The sequence below is a fragment of the Dryobates pubescens genome, chromosome 16 (genome assembly GCF_014839835.1).
Source record: "Dryobates pubescens isolate bDryPub1 chromosome 16, bDryPub1.pri, whole genome shotgun sequence".
NCBI lineage: Eukaryota > Metazoa > Chordata > Aves > Piciformes > Picidae > Dryobates > Dryobates pubescens.
The window spans coordinates 4,285,679-4,313,376 of NC_071627.1; the positions used below are offsets into that span (position 1 = coordinate 4,285,679).

A 27,698-nucleotide genomic window follows, 5' to 3' on the forward strand; every position below is an offset into this window, starting at 1 on the left:
CAGGGACACCTCCCACCAGCCCAGGCTGCTCAAGGCCTCATCCAGCCTGGCCTTCAACCCCTTCAGGCAGGAGGCAGCCACAGCCTCCCTGGGCAGCCTGTGCCAGTGTCTCCCCAGCCTCACTGCCAACAATTTCTTCCTCCTCTCCAGTCTCAGTCTCCCCTCTCCCAGCTCAGAGCCATTGTCCCTCATCCTGGCACTCCCAGCCCTTGTCCAAAGTCCCTCCCCAGCTCTCCTGGAGCCCTTCAGGTACTGGCAGGCTGCTCTGAGGTCTCCCTGGAGCCTTCTCTTCTCCAGGCTGAACTCTCCCAGCCTGTTCCCACAGGACAGGCTCTCCAGGCCTCTGACCATCTTTGTGGCCTCCTAGTTTCTGGCCTTCTCCTCTTTCTCCAGCAGTTCCAGGGGCACTCTCTGCACAGCTCTGCTGTAGTCAGCTGCTTACAGATTTACACCCCAACAGCTGGCCCCCACCCACAGCAGCTCCCCAGGAAAGCTGCCCTACAAACACCAACTCTGCTCTGGAAGCACTTCCTGCTGAAGTGCTATTTTCACTTCCAGTCACCCTGACCCAGCAGTTGCACCTGCCAGGACCACAGCCAGGCTTTGCTAGAGAGCTGAACTAGAGGCATGGAACAGTGTGGCTTGGAAGGGACCTCCAAAGCTCACCCAGTCCAACCCCCTGCACTCAGCAGGGACATCCTCCACCAGAGCAGGTTGCCCAGAGCCCTGTCCAGCCTCACCTGGAGTATCTCCAGGGATGAGTTCCCAACAACCTCCCTGGGCAACCTGCTGCAGTGTTCCAGCAGCCTCCTGGTGCAGAACTTGTTCCCAACACAGCTCCCAAATCACCTGCAGCACAGTTCTAACCTGACTGAAAACAAAACTGCCCACACCAAAGGGTTTCCTGTTGCCCTTGGAGGGTTTATTTGGCTGTCCAAGATGGAAATACATCTTCTAAGCATCAGGTCTTGCTGCTTAAGTGCAGCTCTGCTCCCTGCTGAGGCACCCTGGGGGATCTGAGGGAAGTGTTTCTAAGATGTTTTTTTGATGCCTGTAATTTTGCCTCCTGCCTGGAGGTGTTCCAGGCCAGGCTGGATGAGGCCTTGAGCAACCTGGGCTGGTGGGAGGTGTCCCTGCCCATGGCAGGGGGCTGGAGCTGGATGAGCTTTAAGGTCCCTTCCAACCCAACCCATTCCCTGGGTCCATGAGTTGGTATCCAGGGGTGAAACAGGAGGGGTCCTGAAGCCTCAGCAGGAGCCTGTCCCTGGGAGCCAAGGGGCTGCCACCACCCTGGGGACAGGAGCTTGCTCCCAGCAGGGCCAACCCCTCCTGTGGGACAGGGTTTGGTCTGCCCAGGTGTGGGTCCCAGCCCCATCCTCTCCCAGGGCTCTCTCACCCCACACATAGGGCTCCTGCTGCCTGCTGCCTGCCCTGGGTGGTGGAACAGCTCCTGGAAGGGAACAGCCTGACCCTGCTGCTGCTCTGGGTGACACTGCCAGGTATCACTGCATGGGGACACCACTCAGGGCTGTCCCCTCCCTGAGCTTCCCCCCACTCCCTCCCCCTGCCTGGCACTTGGTCCCTGGCCACTGCCTGAGGACATCCACAGGCACTGGAAGCCAGGCACTGGAAGCCAGGCACTGGCCTTGAGCAGCCTGGGCTGGGGGGAGCTGTCCCTGCCCAGGGCAGGGGGCTGGAACTGGCTGAGCTTGAAGGTCCCTTCCAACCCAACCCATGCTGTGAAGTGATGAACCCCAGGGAACTCAGACAGGATTCTGCCCCTGTGCTTTGTGCCATGGCAGGGAGGTTTGTGCCCTGCTCTGAACTCCTCTGCAGTGGGTGAGCAGTGGTCAGCACCACAGGGACCCCTCCTCAAGGGGAGCAGCTTGCAGAGGAGCTCAGCCCCACAATGGCCTCACTGCCCCTTGGCTGCCTCCAGCTGCATCCTCCTGAGGAGCACAAGGAGGCAGATGTTAGAAGCACACAGCAGCTGGGCTGCAAGCTTCCTCTTCAGATGTATTTTGGGAGCGACGAAAGCTGACAGCCACTCCCTGATGCCCTCAGCCAGCCTCTTCAATCCCTGCCCTACCTTTTTCCAGCTGTCCCAGTTCCAGCCCAGCTCCCAGCATCTTCCCAGCGCTGCCTGCCCACCCCCCACTGCCCACAGGGACATTTTCCTCTCGAAGCCAGAGAAGATCTCATCACCCTCTCCAGCTGCACCAGTCTGACCAGTTACACAGCAACCCAATCCCAGCACACCTGAGGCCAGCCCCGGCTGCTGCCTCAGTGCTTAGACAGCAGCCAGTGCTGCACAGAGCAGCAGTGAGGAGAGCTGCCTCACCCTGGCACCATGCCCCAGCCCGTCCACCTGAGCAGAGACTCCAGCACCCTGCCCTGAGCCAGCTTCTGCCAAGAGACACATCCAGGCACTGCTCTGCCCTTCCAGCTGCCTCCACAGATGGGGGAGCCTAAGCTGGGCAGGGCAGGCAGCACCCGCGGGGAGCCCGGGCCGGGCAGGGCTGGCAGCACCTGCGGGGAGCCAGGGCAGGGCAGGCAGCACCCGCGGGGAGCCCGGGCAGGGCAGGGCTGGCAGCACCCGCGGGGAGCCCGGGCCGGGCAGCGCTGGCAGCACCCGCGGGGAGCCCGGGCAGGGCAGGGCAGGGCTGGCAGCACCCGCGGGGAGCCCGGGCAGGGCAGGGCTGGCAGCACCCGCGGGGAGCCCGGGCCGGGCAGGGCTGGCAGCACCCGCGGGGAGCCCGGGCAGGGCAGGGCTGGCAGCACCTGCGGGGAGCCCGGGCAGGGCAGGGCAGGGCTGGCAGCACCCGCGGGGAGCCCGGGCAGGGCAGGGCAGGGCTGGCAGCACCCGCGGGGAGCCCGGGCAGGGCAGGGCTGGCAGCACCCGCGGGGAGCCCGGGCCGGGCAGGGCAGCACCCGCGGGGAGCCCGGGCAGGGCTGGGCAGGGAGCACCCGCGGGGAGCCCGGGCAGGGCAGGGCAGGGCAGGGCAGGGCAGGGCAGGGCTGGCAGCACCCGCGGGGAGCCCGGGCAGGGCCGGGCAGGGAGCACCCGCGGGGAGCCCGGGCCGGGCAGGGCTGGCAGCACCCGCGGGGAGCCCGGGCAGGGCAGGGCTGGCAGCACCTGCGGGGAGCCCGGGCAGGGCAGGGCAGGGCAGGCAGCACCCGCGGGGAGCCCGGGCAGGGCAGGGCAGGGCTGGCAGCACCCGCGGGGAGCCCGGGCAGGGCAGGGCAGGGCTGGCAGCACCCGCGGGGAGCCCGGGCCGGGCAGGGCTGGCAGCACCCGCGGGGAGCCCGGGCAGGGCAGGGCTGGCAGCACCTGCGGGGAGCCCGGGCAGGGCAGGGCAGGGCTGGCAGCACCCGCGGGGAGCCCGGGCAGGGCAGGGCAGGGCTGGCAGCACCCGCGGGGAGCCCGGGCAGGGCAGGGCTGGCAGCACCCGCGGGGAGCCCGGGCAGGGCAGGGCAGGGCAGGCAGCACCCGCGGGGAGCCCGGGCAGGGCAGGGCAGGGCAGGGCAGGGCAGGGCTGGCAGCACCCGCGGGGAGCCCGGGCAGGGCAGGGCAGGCAGCACCCGCGGGGAGCCCGGGCAGGGCCGGGCAGGGAGCACCCGCGGGGAGCCCGGGCCGGGCAGGGCTGGCAGCACCCGCGGGGAGCCCGGGCAGGGCAGGGCTGGCAGCACCCGCGGGGAGCCCGGGCAGGGCAGGGCAGGGCAGGCAGCACCCGCGGGGAGCCTGGGCAGGGCAGGGCTGGCAGCACCCGCGGGGAGCCCGGGCAGGGCAGGGCTGGCAGCACCCGCGGGGAGCCCGGGCAGGGCAGGGCAGGGCTGGCAGCACCCGCGGGGAGCCCGGGCAGGGCAGGGCAGGGCTGGCAGCACCCGCGGGGAGCCCGGGCAGGGCAGGGCTGGCAGCACCCGCGGGGAGCCCGGGCAGGGCAGGGCAGGGCAGGCAGCACCCGCGGGGAGCCCGGGCAGGGCAGGGCAGGGCTGGCAGCACCCGCGGGGAGCCTGGGCAGGGCTGGGCAGGGCAGGCAGCACCCGCGGGGAGCCCGGGCAGGGCAGGCAGCACCCGCGGGGAGCCCGGGCAGGGCAGGGCTGGCAGCACCCGCGGGGAGCCCGGGCAGGGCAGGCAGCACCCGCGGGGAGCCAGGACAGGGCAGGGCTGGCAGCACCCGCGGGGAGCCCGGGCAGGGCTGGCAGCACCCGCGGGGAGCCCGGGCAGGGCAGGGCAGGGCAGGCAGCACCTGCGGGGAGCCCGGGCCGGGCCGGGCAGGGCTGGCAGCACCCGCGGGGAGCCAGGGCAGGGCAGGGCTGGCAGCACCCGCGGGGAGCCAGGGCAGGGCAGGGCTGGCAGCACCCGCGGGGAGCCCGGGCAGGGCAGGGCAGGGCAGGCAGCACCCGCGGGGAGCCCGGGCAGGGCAGGGCAGGGCTGGCAGCACCCGCGGGGAGCCCGGGCAGGGCAGGGCTGGCAGCACCCGCGGGGAGCCCGGGCAGGGCAGGGCTGGCAGCACCCGCGGGGAGCCCGGGCAGGGCAGGGCAGGGCTGGCAGCACCCGCGGGGAGCCCGGGCAGGGCTGGCAGCACCCGCGGGGAGCCCGGGCTGGGCAGGCAGCACCCGCGGGGAGCCCGGGCAGGGCAGGGCAGGGCTGGCAGCACCCGCGGGGAGCCTGAGCCGGGCAGGGCAGGCAGCACCCGCGGGGAGCCCGGGCAGGGCAGGGCTGGCAGCACCCGCGGGGAGCCCGGGCAGGGCAGGGCAGGCAGCACCCGCGGGGAGCCCGGGCAGGGCAGGGCTGGCAGCACCCGCGGGGAGCCCGGGCAGGGCAGGGCAGGGCTGGCAGCACCCGCGGGGAGCCCGGGCAGGGCAGGGCAGGCAGCACCCGCGGGGAGCCCGGGCAGGGCAGGGCTGGCAGCACCCGCGGGGAGCCCGGGCAGGGCAGGGCAGGGCTGGCAGCACCCGCGGGGAGCCCGGGCAGGGCTGGCAGCACCCGCGGGGAGCCCGGGCAGGGCAGGCAGCACCCGCGGGGAGCCCGGGCCAGGCAGGGCAGGGCTGGCAGCACCCGCGGGGAGCCCGGGCCAGGCAGGGCAGGCAGCACCCGCGGGGAGCCCGGGCCAGGCAGGGCAGGGCTGGCAGCACCCGCGGGGAGCCTGAGCCGGGCAGGGCAGGCAGCACCCGCGGGGAGCCCGGGCAGGGCAGGCAGCACCCGCGGGGAGCCCGGGCAGGGCAGGCAGCACCCGCGGGGAGCCCGGGCAGGGCAGGGCAGGGAGCACCCGCGGGGAGCCCGGGCAGGGCAGGGCTGGCAGCACCCGCGGGGAGCCCGGGCAGGGCAGGGCAGGCAGCACCCGCGGGGAGCCCGGGCAGGGCAGGGCAGGCAGCACCCGCGGGGAGCCCGGGCTGGGCAGGGCTGGCAGCACCCGCGGGGAGCCCGGGCAGGGCAGGCAGCACCCGCGGGGAGCCCGGGCAGGGCAGGGCTGGCAGCACCCGCGGGGAGCCCGGGCTGAGGCCTCTCTGGGGCAGGGCAGGGCAGGGCAGGGGGGGCCCAGCCCCGGGCTGAGGCCTCTCTGGGGCAGGGCAGGGCAGGGCAGGGCAGGGGGGTCCCAGCCCCGGGCTGAGGCCTCTCTGGGGCAGGGCAGGGCAGGGTGGCCCAGCCCCGGGCTGAGGCTGGGCAGGGGGGTCCCAGCCCCAGGCTGAGGCCTTTCTGGGGCAGGGCAGGGCAAGGTGAGGCAGGGAGCTGCTGGGGCAGTGGGGGCTCACAGGCTCCTCTGGGCAGAGCTGAGCTGCCTCTCTCGGCAGCAGCCTGCAGGCACGCAGCCAGCTGAGCAGCCCCAGCAGGGGGAGGCAGGGGCAGCAGGCAGGCAGGCAGGCAGGCAGGCAGGCAGCAGCTGAGCAGCCCCAGTGCTGAGCAGTGGCTGGGGGGCAGGGCAGGAGCAGCAGGGCAGGTACCTTTTGAAATAGTTAGTGCTGGGGACCACTGTGACCGTAGGATGTCCAGACAAATGCTGCCGTTACTGTTGATGTTTGGGTGATAGATTCTCGTTGTAAATGCAACCTGCAGGAGGAAGCAGCAGGTCAGGGGAGGGCTCCCAGGGGGCCACAGCAGGCAGGCCAGGCAGGGGGGGGGAGGGGGGGCTGCCGGGTGCCGCTCACCTTGGGCGGTTTGAAGGGGTAATCTGTCGGGAAGTGAATCGTCAGGAAGAAGACTCCACCTTGGTAGGGACTGTCGTTCTGTCAGGGAGAGAGAGAAGCGTGGCCAGGGTCAGCACAGCAGCACTGGGGCACCACCAGCACCACCAGCCAGCCTCTCAATACTTACTGGTCCCATTATTGTGGCTTGCCAATGGAACACTGCAAGAGAGAAAAGATTCACTTCAGTGGGCAGAAGCTCAAGGCAAGGGCCTGCTGTCAACAGAGGGCCACACAGTGCTTTGGGCTGGAAGGCACTTTCAAGACCATCTGGTTCCCCCCCTGGACTGGGGGGAGTGGGGGGTTAAAAGGTGGGGGAGTGCAAAGACTTAAGTTAAAAGAACCTTGCGACCCAACCCATGCTGTGATCCCATGGTGCTGCAGGATCCTCTTGGATCTGGTGCTGCAGGGAGGGCAATGATCAGCCCCTGGACTGGGGGGACTGAGGGGTTTAAAAAGTGGGAGGGACTGCAAAGACTTGGTGGAAAGAACCAAATGCTAAAGCAGACTCCTGGGATTGGTTTCCTCCCCCTTTAGCCTCCTGTGGCATCAGCAGGTGGGTGGGCAGGAGGTCACCCCACAGCCCTGGGGCAGGCTCAGGCCCCTCTCCACCTCCTGGGGGTTGAAAAGGGCAAAGAAAGTTCCCCTTTTGGGGGCAACTCCCAGGTGAGCCAAGGCAGCATCTCACAGCTACCTAACTGCTGACACAGCTCCTGCAGCAGAACCTGGCACACCCCATGCCCTGCACCTGCTTCTCACCTTCCCATGGTGGCATCTCAGCACTCCCCAGGAGCAGGGAGCAGCCACATTTGTGTCATGGAATCACAGCATGGTTGGCATGGAAGGGACCTCAAAGCTCAGCCAGCTCCAGCCCCCTGCCCTGGGCAGGGACACCTCCCACCAGCCCAGGCTGCTCAACCCAGCACAGACCCAAAGGCTGCAGGGAAGCAAGGGGGTAAAAGCAGTGAAGGCCTCATCCAACCTGGCCCTCAGCACCTCCAGGGAGCAACCTTGGTTATTCCTTACTAAGGAGTGAGGTCTCCAGCCCCTTCTGACTGAAGATGGAAGGCTCAATCCCCACACTCAGCTTCTCCTGAGCCAGCCCAAGCTGCTCAGCTGATGTTCACAGCAACATGCTCAGCAGGGCTGCAGGACCCTTCCCTGACACCCAGAAGTTCAGAAAGGCCTCAGCACAAAAGAGCTCCACATGATCAAAGACTTGGGAGAAGTGTCCAAGCTTCTCCTTCCTGACAAGCTGCACAGTGCCTGCAGTGGGCTCATGGATCCATCCCTGAGCTCCAGGGGGCAGGGCAAGGACTGCTGTGTCCAGAGCTCCCCTTTGGCCTCTCCTCCATGAAGCACAACCCTGGTTTGGGAGCTGCAGGCAGAGCTCAGAAGGTGCTAGAACAGGACCAAGGGGCACAGAGGTTCAGAGAATGGTTTGGGTTGGAAGGGACCTTGAAGAGCATCCAGCTGCAACTCCTCTGCCATGGGCAGGGACACCTCCCACCAGCCCAGGTTGCTGGAGGCCTCGTCCAGCCTGGCCTGGAACACCAAGGTGCCATTACAGCTGCTGGCATGGGGGGAGGCAAAGGGAGCCTGGCACTCCCCTGGCAGGCAGCTTCTGGCTCCAGAGCCCACCCTGAGCAGTTGTGTCTGATGTTTGCCTTCTCCCACTCATCAGGAGCATCCCTCTTGCCATGACCTTCCAAAGGGATCAGGGTGCAGCCTTGCCATGGCATCAACCTCCTCCCTCAGCATCCTCCAGCTCATCCCCCTGCACCTATGGACTTGTGCAGCTGTGTCCCAAGGCACAGAATGGGTTGGAAGGGACCTTCAAGATTATCCAGTGCCAACCCCTCTGCCATGGGCAGGGACACCTCCCACCAGCCCAGGTCACTGCAGGTCTCCTCCAACCCAGCCCAGACCCAAAGGCTGCAGGGAAGCAAGGCAAGGGCTTAAAAGGAGCAAAGCTCTCCATGCTCCACACTCTGGGGGTGCCACACTTGTGCCCTGCAAAAACTCCCAGGGCAGTAACCACCCAGCCCCAGCCAACCTGGCAACCCCAAGTGAGACCTCCAGACACTGCTTCCCTGTGCAGCACCTGAGCCAGAGGCTGCTGGAACACTGCAGCTGCTGCCCAGGGAGGTAGCTGGGGCCTCAGCACTGGAGATACTCAAGGTGAGGCTCAAGGAGGCTCTGGGCAACCTGCTCTGGTGGAGGATGTCCCTGCTGAGTGCAGGGGGTTGGACTGGGTGAGCTTTGGAGGTCCCTTCCAGCCCAGAGCATAGCTCACACCTCAGGGAGGATCTCTCCTACACAAAGCAAATGGAGAGGAGGCCCAAGCTTGGAATACCTGGACAGAGGTAACCTAAGCACCACCCTGACTCAATCTTTAAGCTCAGCCTCCACAGAGGCCTCAAGGGCTCAGAAGCAAGCCTGGAGGGAGCGCCAGGAGGAGCCTGCTCGACCCTGGGCAGCGGGAAGCGGCAGGGCAGAGCTTGGGTGCAGGGGACACAAATGAGCTCTCCCAGCTCTGCATCTGCCCCACAGGACAGCTTCACCTGCTGGGAGAAGGCTCATGGAGAGCCAGCAGCACACCAGGACAGCAGTCAGAGCTGGCAGCCTGCAGGGGGGCTGCTGGGGGGTTCCCAGGGTGCCTGCACTCCCCCCCCAGCCCGTGCTGAGCACAGCAGCCCCACAGCTCTGCTGGGGCAGCACCAGGAGCCTCCCCCTGCAGGGCAGCACTGCCAGCTGCAGACCCCAGCTGCTGCAGGGTCCCTCTGGAAGGCAAGCTGCAGGAGGACAGTCACAGAGAGCATCAGGTTGGAAGGGACCCCCAAAGGGCACCCTGTCCAACCCCCCTGCAGGCAGCAGGAACACCTCCAAGCAGAGCAGGCTGCCCAGGGACACATCCAGGCTGATCCTGAATGTCTGCAGGGATGGAGCCTCAACCCCCAACCTGGGCAGCCTGTTCCAGTGTCTCCCCACCCTCCCTGTGCAGAACTCCCTCCTGATGGCCAACCTAACTCTGCCCTGAGAGGAGCAGCAGGTTTGTCACAGAGGCTGCTGTGGCCTTCTGAGCATCAGTGTGGAGGCAGGAAGCCAAGGCTCAGGTGTTCAGTCCTAGTGCTCACCCACATTGCAAGGGCTAAGGATCCCTGTGAGTGCTCTGCAGCACAGCACTGGAGCAAGCTTGGCCTTCACAGCAGAAGGAGCAGCTCACCTGAAGCCCAGCAAGCAGAAAGGAAAGCACCCTGCCAGTGAAGCTCAACACCTCACAACACAGCAGGGCAGGCTGGCAGCTGCTCTTCCCTCCCCCTCCTAGCCCAGACCACAGGGAAGTGCCTGCAGAGGCCAAGCCCTGCATCCTCCCAGCAGCCAGGGCAGGTCTGATGAGCTCCAGCTAGATCTGTGACACACACAGCTCACTTCAGGTGACTCCTGACTCTCAAACCAGCCACTCACAAAGCTCCTGACCAGGTCAGGGGGTGCTGGGCACAGGGACATGGTCAGGAGTGAACTGAGCCACTGCACAGCACCCTAGAAGCAGCCTTGAGCCATCCAGTCCCAAGCACGCTCCCAAAACTAAGGCCAGAGGCAGGTGGAGAAGGGCTGAACCCCCACTAGCAGGGGACACAAACCCCTGTCCCTGGCAGCTCCTCCCTTCCCAGAGCTGAGGAGCTCCAGGGACAGGGGGGAAGGGCTGGAAGCTGAAGGAGAGCAGGTTTGGGCTGGATCTGAGGAAAAACTTCTACAGCATGGAGGTGGTGAGGCTCTGGAGCAGGCTGTGGCTGCCCCCTCCCCAAAGGTGTTCCAGGCCAGGCTGGATGAAGCCCTCAGCAGCCTGGGCTGGTGGGAGGTGTCCCTGCCCATGGCTGGGGGTTGGAGTAGATGACCTCTGGGACCCACAGTGAGGTCAAGAGGCACCCTAGAAGCTTCCCAGGGGTGTTACACAGCCCCTCCTGCACAGCAGAGCTGCTGCAGCTCAGTGTAAGCATATTCATAGGATCAGGGAATGGGAGGGGTGGGAAGGGACCTCCAGAGCTCATCCAGTCCAAGCCCCCTGCCAAAGCAGCATCACCCAGGGCAGGGCACACAGGAACACATCCAGGCAGGATTTGAAAGCCTCCAGAGGAGGCTCCACAACCTCCCTGGGCAGCCTCACACCAAAGAAGTTTCTCCTCATGTTGAGGTGAGGCTTGTGCCCATTGCCCCTTGCCCTGTCACTGGGCACCACCAAAAGGAGCCTGGCACCTTCATCCTGACCCCCACCCCTCAGATACTGGTAGACATTGATCACATCCCCTCTCAGCCTTCTCCTCTCCACACTAGACAGCCCCAGGGCTCAGCCTTGCTTCACAGCAGAGATGTTCTTCCTGTCCCTTCATCATCCTCACAGCCTCCACTGGGCTCTCTCCAGCAGGTCTCTGTCTCTCTGGAGCTGGGGAGCCCAGAGCTGGACACAGGATTGCAGCTGTGGTCTCAGCAGGGCAGAGCAGAGGGGCAGCAGAACCTCCCCAGCCCTGCTGGCCACACTTCTCTTGCTGCAGCCCAGGTCCCCACTGGCTCTCTTGGCCACCAGGGCACTTTGCTGTCTCATGCAGAACTTGCTGCCCCCCAGCACTCCCAGGTCCTTCTCCATGGAGCTGCTCTCCAGCAGGACAACCCCCAGCCCGTACTGGTGCCTCCTCTCAGGCATCTCCTTTGCTGCCAAGGCCTTCAGTACCTTCCACAGGTCCCTGGATTCACCCCAGAGCCCACCAGAAAGCTGCACAGGTCCATGTCCAAGTGCTGTCCTACTGCAGACACTGCAGACCTTGCTCCTCTCACTCACCCCCAGGAGCTGAGTGCTGCTGGCACAGGCAGCTCCCCAGCAGTCCTGCTCCACAGGGAGGAGACTCCCCAGGCTGCAAAGCTCAGAGGCCTCCCACAAAGCCTGCAGGAGTGGCCAGTGCTGGGCTCCCTGGGATGAGGACAGGCTGGAGAGGGCACAGCAAAGGGCTGCAGGGATGCTGAGGGACCTGGAACATCCCTGATGAGGAGGGACTGAGGGACAATGGGGCTGTTTGGCCTGGAGAGGAGCAGCCTGTGGGGGGAATCTCATCAATGCTGATCAATACAAGGCTGGGTGGCAGGAGGATGGGGGCAGGCTCTGTTCAGTGGTGCCCAGTGCCAGCCCAAGGGGCAGTGAGCACAGGCTGGACCATCAGAAGTTCATCTGAACATGAGGAGGAACTTCTGGCTCACTGGAGACATCCCAGAGGACTGGAAGCTGGCCAACGTGGTGCCCATCCACAAGAAGGGCCGGTTGGATGAGCCAGGGAATTCCAGGCCTGTCAGCCTGACCTCAGTGCCAGGCAAGATTATGGAACAGGTCATCCTGAGTGCAATCACACAGCACTTAGAGGATGGCCAAGGGATCAGGCCCAGCCAGCATGGGTTTAGGAAGGGCAGGTCCTGCCTGACCAACCTGATCTCCTTCTATGATCAGGTGACTGCCTGGTGGATGTGGGGCAGGCTGTGGATGTAGTCTGCCTGGACTCCAGCAAGGCCTTTGACACCGTCCCCCACAGCAAACTCCTGGCCAAGCTGTCAGCCCATGGCTTGGATGGGAGCACACTGCGATGGGTTAGGAACTGGCTGGAGGGCCGAGCCCAGAGAGTGGTGGTGAATGGTGCCACATCCAGCTGGCAGCCAGGCACCAGTGGTGTGCCCCAGGGATCAGTGCTGGGCCCCATGCTCTTTAACATCTTTATTGATGATCTGGATGAGGGCATTGAGTCCATCATCAGTAAATTTGCTGATGACACCAAGCTGGGGGCAGGAGTTGATCTGCTGGAGGGTAGAGAGGCTCTGCAGAGGGACCTGGACAGGCTGGGCAGATGGGCAGAGTCCAACGGCATGAGATTTAACACATCCAAGTGCCAGGTTCTGCACATTGGCCACAACAACCCCATGCAGAGCTACAGGCTGGGGTCAGAGTGGCTGGAGAGCAGTCAGGTGGAGAGGGACCTGGGGGTGCTGGTTGATGGTAGGCTGAACATGAGCCTGCAGTGTGCCCAGGCAGCCAGGAGGGCCAATGGCATCCTGGCCTGCATCAGGAACAGTGTGGCCAGCAGGATCAGGGAGGTCATTCTGCCCCTGTACACTGCACTGGTTAGGCCACACCTCGAGTACTGTGTCCAGTTCTGGGCCCCTCAGTTTAGGAAGGAGGTTGACTTGCTGGAACGAGTCCAGAGAAGGGCAACAAAGCTGGGGAGGGGTTTGGAACACAGCCCTGTGAGGAGAGGCTGAGGGAGCTGGGGTTGCTTAGCCTGGAGAAGAGGAGACTCAGGGGTGACCTTATTACTCTCTACAACTACCTGAAGGGAGGTTGTAGACAGACAGATGTTGGTCTCTTCTCCCAGGCAGTCAGTACCAGAACAAGAGGACACAGTCTCAGGCTGCGCCAGGGGAGGTTCAGGCTGGATGTTAGAAAAAAGTTCTATACAGAAAGAGTGATTGCCCATTGGAATGGGCTGCCTGGGGAGGTGGTGGGGTCACCATCACTGGAGGTTTTCAGGAGAAGACTTGATGGGGTGCTTGGTGCCATGGGTTAGTTGTTTGGGTGGTGTTGGATTGGTTGATGGGTTGGACGTGATGATCTTGAAGGTCTCTTCCAACCTGGTTTATTCTATGGATTCTATGTATTCTGTAATTGAAGGGTGCTGGAGCCCTGGAGCAGGCTGCCCACAGAGGTGATGGAGTCTCCATCTCTGGAGAGATTCCAGACCCCCCTGGATGTGTTCCTGTGTGACCCTCCCTAGGTGCCCCTGCCTGGGCAGGGGGTTGGCCTGGATGACCTCCAGAGGTCCCTTCCAGCCCCTGCCCTGCTGTGATGTTATGAATTCCTGATTTTCATTTTGTTTTCTGGCCCTAAACAAAACAAAACAAAGTTTCCCCTCCTGACTTCTTAGCTTTCCCAGTACCAGCCCTAAGCAGAGCCTTAAATGTGGAGGGGAACAAACTGATGGAGACACACACAGCTCAGGGGGGAAGGAAGTGGGGGAGAGAGCTGCAGCAACCTGAGAATGGCAGAAGGAAAGGAACAGAGAGAAACTTGGAGCAGGCTGTTGAGGAGGTGCTGGAGACACTGAACCCTTGGGGTTGGAAGAAGGCCTTTGGGGAAAGGATTAAAGCCCAGCAGCACCCCTGGAGGTGCTCAGAGGTGTGGATGTGGTGCTGAGGGACGTGGCTCAGCAGCAGGGCTGCCATGGGGAGCTCCAGGGGACTGCTTGGAATTGATGAGCTGCAAGGTCTCTCCCAGCCTCAGCAGCTGCAGGACTCTGTGCTCTGCCCATGCTGGGCTCAGGCCCAGCCAACATGGATTTAGGAGGGGAAGGTCCTGCCTCTCCAGCCTGATCTCCCTCTATGCCCAGGTGACTGCCTGGTGGATGTGGGGAGGCCTGTAGATGTGGTCTGCCTGGACTGCAGCAAGGCCTTTGACACCATCCCCCACAGCAAACTGCTGGCTAAGCTGTCAGCCCCTGGCTTGGACAGCAGCACTCTGAGCTGGGTTAGGAACTGGCTGGAGGTTGAGCCCAGAGAGTGGTGGTGAATGGTGCCACAGCCAGCTGGCAGCCAGGCACCAGTGGTGTGCCCCAAGGATCAGCACTGGGCCCCATCCTCTTTAACATCTTCATTGATGATCTGGATGAGGGGGTTGAGTCAGTCATCAGCAAGTTTGCAGATGACACCAAGTTGGGAGCAGATGTTGGTCAGTTAGAGGTTAGAAAGGCTCTGCAGAGGGACCTCAACCTGCTGGACAGATGGGCAGAGGCCAAGGGGATGGCATTTAACAAGTCCAAGTGCCAGGGGCTGCACTTTGGCCATGGCAACCCCAGGCAGAGCTACAGGCTGGGGTCAGAGTGGCTGAGAGCTGCCAAACAGAGAGGGACCTGGGGGTGCTGATTGACAGCTGCCTAAACATGAGCCAGCAGTGTGCCCAGGTGGCCAAGAAGGCCAATGGCATCCTGGCCTGTATTAGGAATAGTGTGGCCAGCAGGAGCAGGGAGGTCATTGTGCCCCTGGACTCTGCACTGGTTAGGCCACACCTTGAGTCCTGTGTCCAGTTCTGGGCCCCTCAGGTTAGGAAGGACATTGAGACACTTGAAGGTGTCCAGAGAAGGGCAACAAGGCTGGGGAGAGGCCTTGAGCACAGCCCTGTGAGGAGAGGCTGAGGGAGCTGGGGTTGTTTAGCCTGGAGAAGAGGAGGCTCAGGGGTGACCTCATTGCCCTCTACAACTACCTGAAAGGTGATTGTAGACAGGAAGGGGTTGGTCTCTTCTCCCAGGCAACCAGCACCAGAACAAGAGGACACAGTCTCAGGCTGTGCCAGGGGAGGTTTAGGCTGGAGGTGAGGAGAAAGTTCTTCACTGAGAGAATTGTTAGCCATTGGGATGTGCTGCCCAGGGAGGTGGTGGAGTCACCGTCCCTGGAGGTGTTCAAGAGGAGATTGGATGTGGCACTTGGTGCCATGGTCTAGTCGTGGGGTCTGTGGAGACAGCTTGGACTCGATCTTTGAGTCACAGTCTCACAGTATAACTAAGGTTGGAAGAGACCCCAAGGATCATCAAGTCCAACCTGTCCCAACAGACCTCACAACTAGATCATGGCACCAAGTGCCACGTCCAATCTCCCCTTGAACACCTCCAGGGACGGCGACTCCACCACCTCCCTGGGCAGCACATCCCAATGACGAACGACTCGCTCGGTGAAGAACTTTCTCCTCACCTCCAGCCTAAACCTCCCCTGGCACAGCTTGAGACTGTGTCCCCTTGTTCTGGTGCTGGTTGCCTGGGAGAAGAGACCAACCCCCTCCTGTCTACAATTACCTTTCAGGTAGTTGTAGAGGGCAATGAGTCTCTTCCAACCTTGGTGATACTGTGACACTGGGCCTTGGCCTCAACCTCTGCTCAGCAGCACCAACCCCTGGGACACCTCAGCTGCCTCTGCAGGGGCAGATGGGGAAGCTGCAACTGAGCTGAAGGGAGCACCCAGCTCAGCACTACAGGGTGCACCTCAGCCTCCTGCCCAGGCAAGGGCACAAAGTGAGAGAGGATCTGCTGCCCACCAGAGGATGCCAGACAGCAAAGTGGATGGCAGCACCTTAAAGACTGTTTTCCTTCCTGCTGGCACACGGCTCCTCAGCATGCAGAAGGACAACTGCAAACCACACACCACTGAGCACCTGGGCACAGGATGCCCAACTGAGGTGCAGGACAAAGAGAGCAGCAAAAGGCCTTGGGGGTGCTGGGGGGGGAGAAGCTGGGCAGGAGCCAGCAATGGGCACTGGCAGCACAGAAGGCCAGGGGCAGCCTGGGCTGCAGCCAAAGCAGTGTGGCCAGAGCTGGAGAGAGGGATCCTGCCCCTCTGCTCTGCTCTGGGAGACCTCACCTGCAGGGCTGTGAACAGCTGTGGGAACTCCAACACAAGAGAGACCTGGGGCTGATGGAGAGGAAGCCACAGAGGTGATGAGAGGGCTGCAGAACCTCTGCTATGGGCACAGGCTGGGAGAGTTGGGGCTGTTCAGCCTGGAGAAGAGAAGGCTCCAGGGAGACCTCAGAGCAGCCTGCCAGTACCTGAAGGGCTCCAGGAGAGCTGGGGAGGGACTTTGGACAAGGGCTGGGAGTGCCAGGATGAGGGACAATGGCTTTGAGCTGGGGGAGGGGAGGATGAGACTGGAGAGGAGGAAGAAATTCATGGCAGTGAGGGTGGGGAGACACTGGCACAGGCTGCCCAGGGAGGTGGCTGAGGCCCCATCCCTGCAACCATTCAAAATCAGCCTGGATGTGTCCCTGGACAGTCTGCTCTGGTTGGAGAGGTCTCTGCTGCCTGCACAAGATGACCTTTGATGTCCCTTCCAACCCAGTGCAGCCTGTGCATCACCCAAGGCTATCCTGCAGGTGGAAGGCTGCAGAGCCAACAGACAGGGGAGGAGTTTCCAACCTAGCAGCACCATGGGGATCCCACCTGCAGTCCCTGTCTCAGACCTCAGCAGCTGTGTCCAAATCAAGCCCCAAGTCCCTCACAGCAGGGCTTGGACATTCTGCTGAGAGAGAGCCACAAGGAGGATGCCAAACTGAGGGAGGCCCTGCCTGGAAGTTAAGAGTCACAGCATGGTTGGGTTGGAAGGGACCTCAAAGCTCAGCCAGCCCCAAGCCCCTGCCATGGGCAGGGACGCCTCCCACCAGCCCAGGCTGCTCAGGGCCTCATCCAGCCTGGCCTGGAACAGCTCCAGGCAGGAGGCAGCCACAGCCTCCCTGGGCAGCAGCCAAACCCATTCCTCAGTTCTCATCTCTGGTGAGCTGAGCAGTCCCACAGCCCAGGACAGACCAAGGCCTGCTCCCAGGGGTCCTACAGAGCTCCATCCACCACAGGAACTCTTCAAACCTCTGAGCCAGAAACTCATCACAGGAGCATCTGCTTGGGAGAGACCTTTCAGGCTGAGTCCAACCCTTCCCCCAGCACTGCCAGGCACCACCAAACCATGGCCCTCAGCACCACAGCTGCACAGCTCTGGGGATGGAGAATTCACCCCTGCCCTGGGCAGCCTGGGCCAGGCCTTGCCAACCCTTCTGGGGATGAGATTGTTCCTCATGGCCAACCTAACCCTGCCCTGGGGCAACTTGACAAAATTCCCTCCCATGCTATCACTTAGTATTAGGGAGCAGAGCCCAAGCCCCACCAGGCTGCAGCCTCCCCTCAGGGAGCTGCAGAGAGCAATGAGGTCTCCCTCAGCCTCCTCCAGATTAAACCACCCCTCAGCTGCTCCTCCCCAGCCCTCTTCTCCAGACCCTTCCCCAGCTCTGTTGCCCTTCTCTGGCCCTGCTCCAGCTCCTCAATGTCCTTCTTGGAGTGAGAGGCCCAGAGCTGAACCCAGCACTCAAGCTGTGGCCTCCCCAGTGCCCAGTCCAGGGGCACCATCCCTGCCCTGCTCCTGCTGCCCACACCACTGCTGCTCCAGGCCAGGCTGCTGCTGCCCTTCTTGCCCACCTGGGCACCCCCTGAGCTCCTCTCCAGCTGCTGTCACCCAGCACCCCCAGGACCTTCTCTGCTGGGCACTTTCCAGCCCCTCTGCCCCCAGCCTGGAGCCTTCCTGGGGTTGTTGTGCCCCAAGTGCAGCACCCAGCCCTGGGCCTTGCTGGCCCCAAACCCAACATCACTTCCCAATCCCTGCTGTCATTTACCATCTCCTTCTCTTCCAGCTCACATTTTAGCCTCTGTCCCCAGAGACCACCTGGAGCCTTCCTAAGCTGCAGGTTTCCCCCCTCCTGGGTCATGCAGTTCACTCTCACCTCACTGCACTGCCAACTGGGCTCAGGAGCAGGCTGGAGGACTTCCTGTGCCTACACAGCAAGATGGAGTGGAGGGGCCAGAGGAGCTCAGACAGCTGCTCCCAGTTGCCTGCTGCTTTGGGCCCCAGAGCTGCTGCAGCTGGGTAACCTCAAGCCCTGTGGGTGGCAGAGCTGCTGCCCCTCAGGATGTGCTCCTGGCAGCGACACACAGGAGGGGAGCAGGAGGCACAGTGTGGGGGCAGAAGGTTGAGGCTGGGGTGTTGAGCAGCCTGGGCAGAAGAGAAGGGTTCTGCTTGCTGGGGAGCTGGCCATCCCCTCCCAGAAGGAAAGGGGAAGCTGGAGGGCAGTGGTGGGGGGCTGCAGGGCTCATACTTACTGTCATCACCAACAGGCCCTGCTGAACACTGTGCTGGAGGGTCACGAGCCAGGTCATTCAACTCCTGCAAGACACAAACACCTCAGGGTCAGTCCAGCCCCAGCCCCTGTGCTGGGAACAAGCTGCTGCTGGCAGCTCCTGGGGCTCAGGCCTGCTCCCAGGGCTGCCTTTCCTGAAGCCCCAGCCATGGGAACACCCCAGGGCGAGTGGCCAGGCCACCAGCAAGCCGAGCTGCAGCTTGGAGGCAGGGCTGGAGCCACAGCAACCTCCTTGGCTCCCGAGGGCTCTCAGGTCTCCCTTCAGGGCTGGAGGACCTCAAGGCCCCCACCCAGCACAGAGCTGTCTCATGGTCCACCCTCCCCAGGGCAGAGCTAAGATGGCTCTCAGCAGCAGCCCCCAGGCTGCCCCAGCTGCACTCAGCCAGGTCACCCCCTCCAGCCTGCAGGACACAAACCCTCCAGACCCTGGGGCTGGGCTGCCTCCAGATGCTTGCAGCAGTGAGTGCCTGGAGGAGGACACCAGGCCCTCTGCTCCTCCAGACCTGCCAGGCCACCAGGGGAGACCCTCCCCTTCCAAGGGGTCCTGTCAGGCATTTTCCCCTGAGGGAATCCTAGGATAAATCTGACAATCCCAGCAGGGAGGGGTTGGAAGAGGCCTCTGGCAAGCCCCTGCTCCAGCAGGGCACCCACAGCAGCTTGCCCAGGGGCACAGTGCCCAGGGTGGGGGTTGGAAGCTCTCCACACAAGGAGACTCCACAACCTCCCTGGGCAGCCTGCTCCAGGCCTCCAGCACCCTCACACCAAACAACTTTCTCCTCCTGGGTGCCAGTTTGTGTCCCTTGGCCTGTCCCTGGGCACCACTGAGCAGAGTCTGCCCCCAGCCTCTTGCCCCTGCCCAGTTCCTTTAGCTCTTGCTGAGCCTTGCTCAGCTCCCCTCTGGGGCTGCTCCTCTCCAGGCTCTCAGCCTCTGCTCCTCACAGAGCTGCCCCAGGCCCCTCAGCAGCTCTGCAGCCTCCCACTGGACTCTGCTCAGCAGTTCCCTGTCTCTTGAGCCAGGGAGCCCAGAACTGGACACAAGGCTCCAGCTGCAGCTCCACTGGGGCAGAGTCAATGAAGAGGAGAAGCCCTGAGCTGCTGCTGGCCACACTGCTGAGTCTCAGCTGCTCTGCTTGAGGGAGGGCAGTCAGAACCTCCCTGAACCACACACCAAGCTTCAGCCTGCAGCAGAATCCCCTCCCAGATCAGAACCAGCCCCCACTGGCCCCAGGCACTCTCCCCAGCCCCATGCTCAGGGAGTGAGCTCCAGTGGGAAGAGCAAGGCAAACTCCCAGGTCCAGCCCTGCCTGCTCCCTTCCTGCCCTGGCACTGCCCTGCTGTGGGCACACAGAGGCTTCAGGGCCAGTGATGAGGACAAGGTGGCTGCAGGGGTGGAAAGGAGCTTCTGCTGAGGGGTCTGGGGGTATATACAGGCAGGCTCCTGAAGAGATCACCTCAGGAGTTCCAGCTTCTGCTTCCCAAGAGCTGGGAGGCCACCAGGGGCCAAACCTCCTCCTGCTACCTCACAAGGATGCAGCCTACCACCAAACACCAACCTCAGGATGCTCTCCTCAGCAGGCACAAAGCCTCCCACAGCCTGAGCACTGTGCCAGGCAGAGCCCCTCTGCTTCCACTCTTAGCTGCTCCCAACTTCTGAAAGCCTCCTGACCTGGCAGCAGCCCAGGGCAGCTTTACTGGGGGCTCCTGCTGAGCTTCCTGCAGGCTGCTCCTTGCTCCCATGCCTCGTGGGTCAGCATGGGCTTGGACAGGAGCAGCTGCTGAGCAACACCTCCAGACATCCTGGCAAGCAGGAAAAGCCCTTCAGAGCTGTCAGGATGCACTCAGCCAAGCCAGGAATCCCTCCTCACCTCCTGGCTGGGCTACAGGCATCAGCTGCATGAAGATCAGGCCCCTGCTCTCCCTCCCCACCAGCACACTTCCAGCACAGCACATGTGTTGAGCAGCACCCTGAGCAGCAGCAGCAGGCAGCTCCAGCCAAAGAGGTGCACTGAGATGGCAGAGAGTGAGACCTGCTTAGACCCCAGAGAGCCTCTAAGAACGAGTTCAACCCTCACCCAGGCACTGCCAGGGCACCACTGAGCCATGGCCCTCAGCCCCACAGCTCCATGGCTCTGAAGCCCCTGCAGGGATGGGGACTGCCCTGGGCAGCCTGGGCCAGGTCCTCACAACTCTTTTGGGGAAGAAATTGTTCCTCATGGCCAACCTAAACCTGCCCTGGGGCAACCTGACAACATTTCCCCTCACACTATCACCAGGGAGCAGAGCCCAGCCCCCACCTGGCTCCAGCCTCCTCTCAGGGAGCTGCAGAGAGCAATGAGGTCTCCCTCAGCCTCTTCTTCTCCACACTGAACACCCCCAGCTCCCTCAGTTGCTCCTCCCCAGCTCTGTTCCCCAGACCCTTCCCCAGCTCTGTTGCCCTTCTCTGGACCTGCTCCAGCTCCTCAATGTCCTTCTTGCAGTGAGAGGCCCAGAACTGAACCCAGCACTCAAGCTGTGGCCTCCCCAGTGCCCAGTCCAGGGGCACCATCCCTGCCCTGCTCCTGCTGCCCACACCATTGCTGCTCCAGGCCAGGCTGCTGCTGCCCTTCTTGCCCACCTGGGCACCCCCTGAGCTCCTCTCCAGCTGCTGTCACCCAGCACCCCCAGGGCCTTCTCTGCTGGGCACTTTCCAGCCCCTCTGCCCCCAGCCTGGAGCCTTCCTGGGGTTGTTGTGCCCCAAGTGCAGCACCCAGCCCTGGGCCTTGTAGAACCTCACCCCTCTGACCTCAGCCATGGCTGCAGCCTGGCCAGGTCCCTCTGCAGAGCCTCCTGACCCTCCAGCAGGTCAGCACTGCCTGCAGACTGACCAAGGGCAGGGAGCTGAGGAGAGTCTGAGCACCACTGAGCAGCCTGCACTGTGCCCTGCTCAGCAGCCAGCCCACAGACAGCTGGTGCCACCAGCACAGCAGGGGGACACAGCCACCTGCAGCTCCAGGGGCACCCAAGGGCCACACAACTGCCTCTGGTCAGCCTGGTCACGGCTGCAGAGGGTCTCCAGAGCCCAGGTGAGCAGAGCAGGCAGGAAGGGCCAGGAGCAGAGCCTCTCTCTGAAGGTGCCTGCCCAACACCAGCAGGAAAGGCAATGTCATGAGGCAGGGCTCAGAAGCCTCAACAGCTGCTGAGAGGAAACAAACCCCACCTGAAGTCCTCCTCAGCACTCCCCATCAGCTCAGAAGGAACACCACTGCTCCCACCCATGCTCTCCATGCATGACCACAGCCTCCTCTGGGCTGGACTCAAGAACCTCAGCTGCACACAGGCTGCAGCTCCAGCCCCCTCAGCCAGTGAGGAGAACAGAGAGGTGCAGAGCTGCCCTGACTCAGCCCAGGCCCTGCTGCTCAGGAGCACCTCTGCACCCAACAGGATCCCACCACAGCCCTGCCAGGGGGGGGGGAGAAGCTTCCCAGCAGGTGAGGGACACCACAAAGCTCAGCTGGCAGCAGGCAGGTCTCTCCCCAGCACTCTCTGCCATCTCCATTTGCAGCTGGAAGGAGCACTGTGGGCTCCTGAAGCTCTGTCCAGCACCTCCCTGGAAGGAAAACTCCCCCTGCATGCTCCCAGCCCTCACCACAGCTCTGCAGCTCTCACCAGACACAGCTCCACAGAAAGGCTGGAAGGGACCTCAAAGCTCAGCCAGCTCCAGCCCCCTGCCCTGGGCAGGGACACCTCCCACCAGCCCAGGCTGCTCAGGGCCTCATCCAGCCTGGCCTGCAACACCTCCAGGCAGGAGGCAGCCACAGCCTCCCTGGGCAACCTGTGCCAGAGTCTCCCCAGCCTCACTGCCAACAATTCCTCCCTCCTCTCCAGTCTCAATCTCCCCTCTCCCAGCTCAAGGCCACTGTCCCTCATCCTGGCACTCCCAGCCCTTGTCAGAGGTCCTTCCCCAGCTCTCCTGGAGCCCTTCAGGTACTGGAAGGCTGAAGGACTGCTGTCCTGCTCCCTGACTGCAGAGAGTGAAGGCTCACAGATTCCAGTCCCCTGCAAACAGCCACATGTGAGCTCCTGCTGCCTGGAGAAACCCAGCAGCTCCTCTCAAGTCAAGTCCCTGCAAAACCAAACCTGCCAGCTCCTGCAGGACACCAGCTGGGACAGCAGTCAGGAAGGAGAACCTCCCCAGGACCCCTCTGACCACAGCCAGCAGCTGCAGGAGCCCCCAGCCAGCTCTGCACACTGGAGAGGCTGAGGCAGGAGTGGATCTCTCCTGGCAGGCTGCTCCCTTCAGGGTGCCCACAGCAGTGAGGCTTCCACCCCTCCCTGGCAAGGGAAGCAGAGCCAAGGTCCAGAAGAGGACAGGCTCCAGCTACAGCTGTGGTTACCCAGGTGCAGAGGGGACCCAGTGATGAGCCCCCAGGTCACTCTGCCTTCTGAGGACCCCCTGGCAGCTCCTGGGCACTGCCAGCACAACCCCAGAGCCAGCTGTGGTCACAGCTGCCAGATGTTGCTGAGGGAGACCGAGAAGCTGCTGGGTGGACTCAGCAGAAGTGCCCCTGGGGGTCTCATGAGGGTGGGACTCCAGAGGGGCTGGTTTCCCCAGCCAGCCACCACCAGCAGGGCTAGCAGAGCCAGGCTGCAAGGCAGCTGCTGCCCTGGGAGGAGCTGCTGGGCCGTGGGCAAGGCTGATCTGAAACCAAAACCTGAAGGGAGGCCTTAGCTGCTTACCATTTGAGGCAGCTGCTGCTCCTGCAGCTCAACCCAGGTGGCTGTGCTTTAGGAAGCTGGAAGGGAGAGCTGAGGCAGCCCTCAGCTGAAGGCTGAGTCACACAGCTCCCAGGAGGCCACCCCACCAGGACCTGCCTCCAGCTGCAAAGCCAACCCAGAGCTCCAGGCTCCTGCCAGCCTCCCTGCAGCACAACCCTCCTGGGGGGTGCCCCCCCATGCAGACTGTGCCAGAGCCAGCAGCATTCACCAGCTCCTCAGCAATCAGACAGGGAAGGGTGGCACAAAGCAGAGCCAGCCTCAAGGTGCCCTGCCCCAGGGCCAGGCTGAAGGAAACCACCCCAGCCCCCCCAACAGGAGGGCTCCAAAAGCAGATTTGTGGCCATCAGCTCCCAGCCCAACCAGCCCCTGGGTGGGTGGCTGAAGGAAGGGGTGGGGGGAGCATGCTGACAGCCCAGACCCTCCCCCTGGGGCTTCCCAAGTCCCACCCACAGAGTGCATGGGGCTGGGAGGGAGGCTCACAGGGCACCATCCACCCCTGCAGGCAGCAGGGCCACCCCCAGCTAGAGGAGGCTGCCCAGGAGCACCCCAGCAGCCTCCTCCTCCTCCTCCTCTCAGCCTGGACCCCAGCAGCTGCAGCACCAGGGTGGAACATCCTGGCCAGAGGGTGCCCAAACTGCAGGAGCAGCCTGGGCAGCACTGCCCACCACGAGCCCCTCAAGGCTCACCTCCAAGGGAGCCTGCAAGCTCCTGTGCCTGCAGACCCCCGAGAGGTCTGTCAGGGGCAGACTCATCCCTCCAGCCAGCACCTCCCCCCTCCCCAGGCTCAGGTGCTCCTGGGGACAGCTGCTCTGGCCAGGACAAGCCTCCAAGCCAAGCCTGGGGAAGGCAAACCAAGCCAGCTGGCAGCACCCAAGCCGAGTGCCAAGCCAGCAGCAGCTCTCAGCAGCCTGGGGACACCACTGAGCTCCTCAAGCCCCCAGCACACCAGAGGGCCCCCACACACACACACAGCCCCTTCAGGAGGGACTCCATGGGCTCTGCTCCCTGCTCTGCCTGCTCCCCTCAGGAGCTGGATCAATTTTTGCTGCACTGGGGGGCAGCCAGCAGGGCTAGGGAGGGTCTCCTCCCACTCTGCTCCACCCTGGGGAGGCCACACCTGCAAGACTGTGGCCAGTCCTGGGCCCCCCAGTTCAAAGAGGGGCAGGGAGCTGCTGGAGAGAGTCAAACAGACTGTGAGGATGACTGGAGCAGCTCTGTGAGGAGGAAGGGCTGAGCCCTGGGGCTGGTGAGGCTGGAGAAGGCTCAGAGTGGTCTAGAAATACCTGAGGGGTTGGGGTCAAGCAGGGGCCAGGCTCTTCCCTCTGGTGTCCTGGACAAGGGGCAATGGACATGAGCTGGAACACAGGAGGCTCCACCTCAGCATCACAGTGGGTGCTAGGAAGTTGTTCCCCATGAGGGTGGTGAGAGCCTGGCACAGGTTGCCCAGGGAGGTGGTGGCAGCCTCCTGCCTGGAGGTGTTTGCAGCCAGGCTGGATGTGGCTGTGAGCAACCTGCTGCAGTGTGAGGTGTCCCTGCCCATGGCAGGGGGTTGGGACTGGCTGAGCCTTGAGGTCCCTTCCAGCCCTGACAATTGCATGAGGAGAAACTCTGGTGTGAGGCTGCTGGAGCCCTGGAGCAGGCTGCTCACAGAGGTGGTGGAGTCTCCTTCTCTGGAGCCCTTCAGAGTCCACCTGGATGTGCTCCTGTGTGACCTGCTCTGGCAGGGGGCTTGGACTCCATCTCCAGAGGTTCCTTGCAGCCCCTAACAGCCTATGGCTCTGAGAAGCAACCTTAGCAGCTGGCTGGTGTGCAGGCCCTGACCCCTCTGTGACAGGCAACCTTCCTGACCACATCTTGCAGCCACTCAGCCAGGACCTGTGAGCAGCAGCAGGCAGAGCAGTGCCAAGCACCACAGCAGCAGGGCCCAGGTCCAAACGACCCTGGAGGTGTTCAGGACACCTCTGACAGGGCACCTGGGGACATGGTTTGCTGGCCATGCTGGGGCTGGGTTGACAGAAGAGCTCCATGCTCTTGGAGGTCTCTTCCAAGCCAAACAATTCCCTGGTTCTATTCTGACAGCCCTCTGCCCTGCCTCAGCACCAGCCCCACAGCCTGCCAGTGACCAGCACAGGTCCAGCATGGACCCAACAGCCCACAGGATGCTCCCCCTGCCACCCAAGGTGCTGTGCAGGGTGAGGGGTCAGAGCTGCACCCAGCACACGTCCCACTTGGCCACAGCCAGCAAGGGGCACTCTCAACAAGGCCAGATCCCCTGCAGCACCCACAGGGGCTCTCCTGGGCTGCAGGACTTGTGCAGCTCCACAGTACCTGCCACCCCACCACCCCTGCCCCTGCTGAACACAACCACTTTGACCTTCAGGAGGGTTTCATGCAACCCAGCTCAGCGTGGAAGGGAGCCCAGAGATCATCTATCCACGGGCAGGGACACCTCCCACCAGCCCAGGCTGCTCAGGGCCTCATCCAGCCTGGCCTGGAACACCTGCAGGCAGGAGGCAGCCACAGCCTCCCTGGCAGCCTGTGCCAGAGTCTCCCCACCCTCCTGCTGAAGAACTTCTTGCTCAGCTCCAGTCTGATCCTGCTCTCCCTCACCTCCAAGCCATTCCCCCTTGGCCTGGCTCTAGACCCCCTCAGGAGAAGTCTCTCTGCAGCCTTCCTGTAGGATCCTTCAACTACTGGCAGGCAGCTCTGAGGTCCCCTTGGAGTCTCCTCCTCTCCAGGCTGCTCACCCCCAGCCTGTGCTCACAGCAGAGCTGCTCCAGCCCTTGGCTCATCTTTGTGGCCTCCTCTGGATGGGCTCCAGCAGCTCTGTGGCCTCCTCCTGCTGGGGACACCAGAATTTGAGGCAGGATTGCAGGGGAGGGCTCAGCCAAAGGGCAGAATCCCCTCTGCTGCCCACACTCCTCTGGCTGCAGCCCAGCACACAGCTGCCTCTGGGCTTCACCAGGCCACCTGATCCTTCCCACTGGACAGGAGCTGAGGGCTGAAGGCTTCTGAGCTCAGCTCCAGCCACTGCCTCCTGCCCAGCCGGCAGGCAGAGCAGGAAGCAGCAGGGGAAGGCTCCGGGGGAAAGCCAGGAGCACCCCAGGCACAGGGCACAAAGCCCTCTGCTGTGCCTCTCAGCTTTGTGCTTTAGGGCCTGAACTGCAAGGGGACCACAGCAGCAGCTACCTCCTGCTGTGGCACCTGGGTGCCACAGGCTGAGAGGAGAGGGAGCAGCAGCCCCCAGTCACAGCTGGGCTGCACTGCCAGCTCCACACTCAGCATGGCCCCGGAGGGCAGAGCTCAGCTGAGCCTGGCACCCCCCCCAGGGCTGCCCAGCTCAGGTACCACACACAGCTCTGCCCATCAGCCCTGCTGCACCCCCAGCCCAGCACACCCTGCTGCAGTCAGGCTCTTCTGCCTGGGATCAGGTTAGAGGAGAGGTAATGGCCTAAAACTGTGCCAGGGGAGGCTCAGGTTGGAGGGGAGAGGTTTCTTTGCTGCCAGAAGGAGCAGGGACTGGCAGAGGCTGCCCAGGGAGGTGGTGGAGTGCCCATGAGTGCTCAGAACCCCTGTGGCCATGGTGGGGCTGGGTTGATGCTGGACTGGATGATCTTGGAGGGCTTTTCCAACCCAAACCATTCTCAGATCCATGGGAGGCTTGTTTGGGCTGGAGGGGCACTGAGACAAACAGCTCTGGGCTGCAGGCACCTCCTGGTCTCCTGTAGCTGACCAGGGACACCATTAAGGAGTCTCTAATGCAGCTCTGCAAAGCCCCCCCCAGGCTGTGGGCTCTGCCCACCACCATCCCTCTGCTACAGCCCCATCTCTCCCTGGAGCAGGGCTGAAGCACAGCTTCCTGCCACAGCCTCCCAGCGTGGTGGGGCTGGAAGGGACCTCTGGGGATCAGCCAGCCCAGCGCCCCCTGCTCCAGCAGGGCACCCACAGCACAATGCCCAGCAGCACAGTGCCCAGGGGGGGTTGGGAGCTCTCCACACAAGGAGACTCCACAACCTCTCTGGGCAGCCTGCTCCAGGCCTCCAGCACCCTCACACCAAATGAGATTCTCCTCCTCTTCAGGTGGAACCTCCTGGCTGCCAGTCTGTGCCCACTGCCCCTGGGCACCACTGAGCAGAGTCTGGCCCCAGCCTCTTGCCCCCCAGCCTTTAGCTCTTGCTGAGCATTGCTCAGCTCCCCTTTGGGGCTGCTCTTCTCCAGGCTCAGCAGCCCCAGGGCTGCTCCTAAGAGGCATCCCCCTCCCAGTTCCTGCTTTCCCTCCCCTCTCACTGCAGGCATCTCCAAGGAGCTCACCCAGGGAACCCCTGACAGCCAAGGAACCTTCCCCTTGCCCTCCCACTCCAGGAGCTCCAAGGGATGTCCCAGTTGCTGTCACTGCTTGAGGACCAGCACCACAGCTGGGACAAGGCTGAGGCCCAAGTGCTGCATGCAGCTTAGCCCTTGCAATGGAAGCCATTTGTCACTGCCCCCCAGGGTCCCTGCCCTCTCCACACCCATGACACCAGCCCACTGCTACCCACCCAGCCCTGCCAGTGGAGCTCTTCCACTCCCGTGGGACCCCCACACTCGAGGGGCCTCTGCCTGGTGGCACTGCTCACACCCTCACTGCTCCTCACAGGGATCCCAGCCTCCAGGGCAGGGAGCACCTCAGGGAGGGTCAGAACATCCCCACGAGCAGCAGCCTAGGAGCAGGGCTCAACCCTGAGCTGTTTGGGAGCATCTTAAAGGCCAGCTTTGTGCAGAACCACCACCACAGCTGGAGGCTCTGGGCAACCCCCAGAGCAAGCATCCCACCAGAGAGAGGCTGGGCTGGGGCAGCCTCCTGGGCTCCCTCCCTCCAGCACCTCTCACCCCTCCTGCAAGGCCTCCAGGCTCTCCCAGCCCAGAAGAGCTCAACACGCAAGAGGCCAGCTCAGCTAACACTGCTGACATCCTGATCCAAGCTTTGCTCCTGGGGCTTCCTGCTTCTCCCCAAGTCCTCATCCC

At 63.4% G+C, this 27,698-nt stretch overlaps 1 protein-coding gene across 1 annotated transcript in view; it reads right to left on the reverse strand.

Annotated features, from left to right (window-relative positions):
* Nucleotides 1-27,698, reverse strand: part of UBE2D2 (ubiquitin conjugating enzyme E2 D2) — a 45,924-nt gene that overhangs the window by 15,724 nt on the left and 2,502 nt on the right. Inside the window, exons 2-5 of the mRNA XM_054168456.1 lie at nt 17,902-17,965; nt 6,317-6,348; nt 6,151-6,228; nt 5,947-6,052 (exon numbers count right to left, since the gene is read on the reverse strand). Coding sequence (XP_054024431.1) covers nt 5,947-6,052; nt 6,151-6,228; nt 6,317-6,348; nt 17,902-17,965 — 280 coding nt within the window. The remainder of the gene's footprint in view (nt 1-5,946; nt 6,053-6,150; nt 6,229-6,316; nt 6,349-17,901; nt 17,966-27,698) is intronic.